This window comes from Gastrolobium bilobum, unplaced genomic scaffold, assembly GCF_033153095.1.
Source record: "Gastrolobium bilobum isolate Gb01-03AN ecotype WA unplaced genomic scaffold, APGP_CSIRO_Gbil_v1 utg8085, whole genome shotgun sequence".
NCBI lineage: Eukaryota > Viridiplantae > Streptophyta > Magnoliopsida > Fabales > Fabaceae > Gastrolobium > Gastrolobium bilobum.
Window position 1 is genome coordinate 333,687 of NW_026899665.1, and position 6,000 is coordinate 339,686.

The 6,000-nt window shown below is 29.4% G+C and overlaps 1 protein-coding gene across 1 annotated transcript; it reads right to left on the reverse strand.

The window, feature by feature from the left end:
- Window positions 1-2,048: 2,048 nt before the first annotated feature.
- Window positions 2,049-4,329, reverse strand: LOC133292426 (gibberellin 20 oxidase 1-D-like). Its single transcript, XM_061490828.1, has 3 exons — window positions 3,794-4,329; window positions 2,431-2,752; window positions 2,049-2,324 (listed from the first exon to the last, which is right to left on the reverse strand). The coding sequence occupies exons 1-3, from the start codon at window positions 4,327-4,329 to the stop codon at window positions 2,049-2,051; spliced, it is 1,134 nt and encodes a 377-aa protein (XP_061346812.1).
- Between the last annotated feature and the right edge of the window lie 1,671 nt (window positions 4,330-6,000).

Here is a 6,000-nt window from a genome sequence, read left to right on the forward strand (position 1 = left end):
GCTTATGTGTTTTTATTATGAGAAATTATACTCTTATGTTACATAAGATTCATCTCTTATTTTATACTCACATAAAAAGACGTGTCTCATTTTTTTTTATTTTAAATTAGTGAGCCCCACTTAATTTATCTCACAACATGAGATAACTTCTCTCATACAACGTGAGAGAAGTAAAACCTTTTTATTATTGTGTGTCATTGATTGTACTGACTCTTTGGTTCTAACCATACAAGTTAGACTTAATCGGGCAGTCTGGCCCATTTTAATATCCCTGTTTGCTTTAAATAAAATCTATGATTGATGAAAAATTAAAAAATGAGTTTTAAAAAAATCTATTTATGTACATATAATATCAACCGTAGATTCTTCATTAATAGTTCAGCCAGATTAAAAAACAAACAACTTTGTTGTTTTATTTATTATTTTAAATAAAAATATTTAAAAAACTGAGAGCATAATTTTCTAAGACAAAAAATGTATATTGTTAAAATTGAAACCCACAGTATCTAGCGATAATAAAGTATGACCTTTTATAATAGTAGAATGATCCGTTTATAAATTTTTTTTATAAATATTTATAAATCATATTATTTTCTCTCGATAGAACATAGTGTAATCAGTGTTCTTCCGAAAGAAAATAATATAAATTATAAAAAATTATAAACAAAAACATTTATAAATATAAGATGTCCCGTTATAATAATGCTAATAATAATAAGAGTGACATGGTTGACAAAAAGCGGCGGCAGCAATAATGCGGTGACAGCATTGTCCCGCAATAGAATGGTGCTCGTTTTGGGATTTTTTTTAATACTCTCTTAGCACCTAATTCGATGCATCTTCTTTTTATACAAAGAAACTTTTATCTCATTTGAAAAATAATTTGAAGAAGTTTTATGTATTTTTTTTAATAACTTGAAGATATTTCCACACAATTTTCTTCAATCACTTTATTTTTGGAATATGGCCCTTAAGACTAGCTTTTCATTAAAACAGATCACCATCATACGAAGAAGCATGAAAGTAATCCCCCTTCGTGGGACATGAATTTTTATGTATTTTAAAATAGAAAAAAGTGATTCACCAATTACATGGATCAACTAATAAGGAATTGTTTCAACTTAATGAATGGTTTCGAGTTTGAGTCTTTGAAAAATTTGGTAGAGAGAGCTTTGTCGCCCATGTGATCTTATCCAACTCAAACTAGACTAGTCGAGTTGGTAGGGAGAACTTTATCACCCTTGTAATCCTATGGACTCGAATAGGACTTTTGGCGTTTAAAAAAAAATAAAAGGGGGTTTTAAAAATAACTTTATTTCTTATTACAGGAGAAAGATTTATCCCTTTAAAATATTATATGACTCGAGATATAATTATTTGTCATCATATTTAATTTATTTAATTTGAATAATATATGATATTATTTAAATAAATTATAATATCAATGCGATCAAAATACATTAATAATTTGATATCTAATATGCTTATGTAAGAGTTTTTTTACTTAAAAAGCGAATAATATATAGGCTCGTCGTATATCACACTGAAATTAAATTTTCTTTATTTAAAAAATAGTAACAACATTGATCAAATTTTAAATCACTATTTATAGAGACTCTATTAACATATAATAATCTAATAATATCCTAAAAACTTAAACGGTTAGATAAAAATGTATGTAACACAAAATAGTATGGTTAGCTTAATATTTACAAATAAAATAAATGCAGTGATACACACACCAGAAATCGAAATTCAATATTCATATATTGTTTGTGTACACAGTATTATTTCAATTTAATCATAGATATAATAATCCGTACAGTATGATTAGTACGGAAACTAAAAATCCCTTATTTTTGCTGCCGTGGGCATGTAATACGGACAGAAAACAGGATATTGTACTAGTTGGCACTGTGTACACAAGAAAATTATATAGCTGATTAAGAAGAGGCTCTTCTGCTTCTGCTGGTACCCATTTGACTGAAGAAGATGCATATAGGAATCATTATCCAAATGCAATCTTCATTAGCATCCTAAGTCCAAAGTCATTCGAAGTTGGATGGCTTGGAAGCTTGAAGCCTCTTAAGAAATTCTTGAAGGGTAACAGCATCAGACCTATGATGCTTTTGAGTAAATTCAAACAATTCTGCCCATGTGAAATCAGGATATTTCCTTGGTTCTTCTTTGCCAATTAGATTGTCTGGTGGTTTCACTGTTTTGTCTTCTCTTGGGTTCACAAAGTAAGTCACAGACTTCCTCTCCATTTCCCTGTTCGCCAATACCCTGTGCAGGCAACTCTTGTATCTCCCATTAGACAACGCCTTAGACAACCAAAAAACACACCATTCATCATTATCGCTGTCTCACAACATGCAATACTTTTCATTAATAATAAGAAGAAGGAAAAAAAATGACTAGTTTACATACCATGAAAGTGTCACCTATGTTTATGACGAAGGAATCAGATCGAGGGCGAACAGGGAGCCATTTGTTATCAACAAAAACTTCAAGACCTCCAACTTGGTCTTGATGAAGAATGGTTAATGAGGTTGGGTCACAATGAGGGCCACTGCCTAATGTGAGGCCTGAACTGTTGCAAGGAGGGTAAAAGTTGCACCGCATTATTGACTCGGCGTCTTCGAAAAATCTCTGAAAGTGCAAACGATCCACACCCAAGCCAATTGCCAACAGCTCCATAATTACCGGAGTTAGTTCCTTCATTGCTTCGCAGTACTTTTGAAACACCAACCTATTCCAAATAATTAAAAAATATCATTGAAGGAAATATTTTTTAAAAGAAGAAAGAGTAAATTTAAAAAATACCCCTCAGTTCCGATGACAGCATCAATCCATACGGATAAGGGTTGTAAATAAGTTGGATTGAGCTATATTTTGGTTTAAATAAATTAGGTTTTTGTAAAATATTTTAAATCTCACATGATTTATCAGCAAAATATAAGTCTGACATGATTTATATTTAATAAATAACAGGCCTAACTTAAACTTGTTAGTTTGTCTAAATGCATTCAAAAATAATTAAAATAATACTTTTATGAGATAGGATATAGTAACAACCAACTAGTGTTACTACCAATGTTACTACTCATCAATTTTACCGTTAGATCGATTATGTTGATCCAACGGTTATATTTATTTCCATCATTGTATGATTATGATTCCCCATATTTAACGTGAAAACAATAAATATGAAAAATTATAACTATACAAAAGTGAAAATAAATATAAAGTATTAAATATGAGAATCATAACTATACAAAGATGAAAATAAATATAACCGTTCAATCAACATAATTGATTTAATGGGAAAATTGATTGGTAATAACATTGATAGTAACACTAGTTGGTTGTTATAATATTCTTTTCCTTATTTTATTATAATAATTTTATTTGTTTATTTAAAAGAGCTATATGCTATAGGTCCGCCTTCTAAAAGAAAGTTGATATACTACTTTCTAAATAAATTTTTTTAAGGTTTGAACTTTGTTCATTTTACTCGATCATATAATAGACCAAATCTAATTTGACGTAGGCTGAGTTGTAGACTCTTGATAAATCAACTTACCTATTTACACCCCACATGTGGGGATAATAATCTCCACCTCCCCACAACATTAAACTAGTAATTTATCAATACTTAAATATAAATTTGTTAATTAAGAAAAGAAGATTATGGTTTCAATTAGTGGGCCAAAGCTTACAACATAAATGGAACAAAATTGAAAAACTTTAAATAATTAATGATGAGATAAGTTCATTGTGGACTAAATACCCGGTGTGGTGAAGGTCTTCTCCTAAGACAGACGTGAAGTAGTCAACAACTTGTGACTCAGATTCGTTGTTGTGTTTGTATGGGAAAGTAAATGTCTCTTTCCATGGCAAACAGGTAGAAAACCGTTCTGCATGAGCACCAGAGTAGCCAGTGGCACCCATCTGAGTACTGAGTTTCTTCTCCAAGGGAAGCTTGAAAATGGAGTCAAATTCTTGATGAGCAGAAGAGATGAGATGTGGGTCCACACCATGGTTAGTGACAAGGAAGAGGCCATGCTTCTCACATGCCTTCCTCACAATCTCAGCAGCAGTAGCAATAGCAGCCTCATCACCATTGATGATGGCAGATAAGTCAATAAGGGGTACATCGAACTCTTCTTCAGCGGTTTTGGTTAAGTCCCCTGATGGCCAAATAAACTGTTCAGGTATGTGTTCTTCCTTTTGCAGCAAATTGAAGTCGAAAATCTGAAACTTGCTTTCATCTTTCAGCAGCTTTGATGGAGGGCAGAGTGAAAGGGTGGCAACGCTTGATCCCATTTTGCAATAGGACAGACACTTTCACAAACCAAAGTAATAGTTTTTCTGGGTACAGTACAAGTCTACAACTACAGGAGGAGGCAACACATATATATGGCCAGTGGGGAGGGATTCATTCTTTTATTTTTATTTTTATTTTTATTTTTATTTTTATTTTTGGAAAAGTTCCAAATGAACTAAAGGAATTACCAAACAAAAAATCATTATTTCAATTTTTTTCTCGTTTTATGGAATTACTTAATTTAATTTTTTTTCCCTTATAAGCTGTATTGAGGTTAATTTTTCTCTTTACTTGAATAGATTTTTACCTAAATAAATAAGGGGGAAACATCTATCCTTTTAAAGTATATAAGTTTATATCCTTTTAGATCCTAACCGTTGATTTCCGTCCATCAATGGTTATAATCTATTAGGCCAAACTTAATGGGCTAAATTTATTATTAATTAATTAATAATTTTAATCCAATAAATTATAACCCTTGATGAACGGAAATCAACGGTTAAGATCTAAAAAGATATAAGTTTATATCCTTTAAAAGGATAGATATTATTCCCAATAAATAAATATGAAAAATGTATCGAACAAATTTTCTTTATAGTAAATAAGCATCTTTTTCAAAAAATTAAATAACCAAAAGCTCAATTTCAACGAATTACGAAAAAAAAACATTGTATCAATTTTTTCTTGTTTATGGAATTACTTAATTTCATTTTTTTTCTTATAAGCTGTAAGAGGTTAATTTCTATCTTTACTTGAATCGATTTTTTCCAAAATAAATAAATATAAAAAAAATTATTAGACATATATTTTATTTAAATAAAATAAGCATTTATTGAAAAAAAAATAGTTTTTAATTTGAAAAAAATCCAAACGAATGACTATTTTTAAGGCAACATTTTATTTTCCAAAATCTCAATTTCAATGAATTACCAAAAACAATCATTATTTCCAAAATAAAATAAAATTGGTAAACCATTATTTCCATTTTTTTCTCGTTCATGGAATCATCTAATTTCATTTTTCCCCTTATAATAGTTGTATGAGGTTAAAATATTTCTTTACTTGATTTTATTTTTCTAAATAAATAAATATAAAAAAAATTATCAAACAAATGTTCTTTATAGTAGATAAACATTGATTTTCAATATATATATATATATATTGAAAAAATTCCAAATGAAAGACTATTTTACGGAAACATTCTACTTTCTAAAATCTCAATTTCAATGAATTACCGAATAAATATAATTTCAATTTTTTTATTTATGGAATTACTTAATTTCATATTTTTCCTTATAAGCTGTATTAGTTTTTTCCTGAATAAATAAACATAAAAAATAAGCATTGATTGCAAAAAGGAAAAAAGAAAAAAGATATTGTATTTTGAAAATATTCCAAATGATTGACTATTTTAAGGTTACATTCTACTTTCCAAGATCTCAATTTCAGTGAATTACGAAAAAAAAATTCCTTTCAATTTGTTTTCTCGTTTGTGGAATTACTTAATTTCCTATTTTCCCCCCTTAATAAGCTGTGTAAGGTTATTTTCTTTCTTCACTGGGAGGGATTCAATTTTTACTTTGGTATATGCACGGTTAGCCTAGGAGGCCACACAAAGTACAGTGGTTAACCTCTTTGTAGAGCAAACTGTGTCCATCTTGTAAGTTATA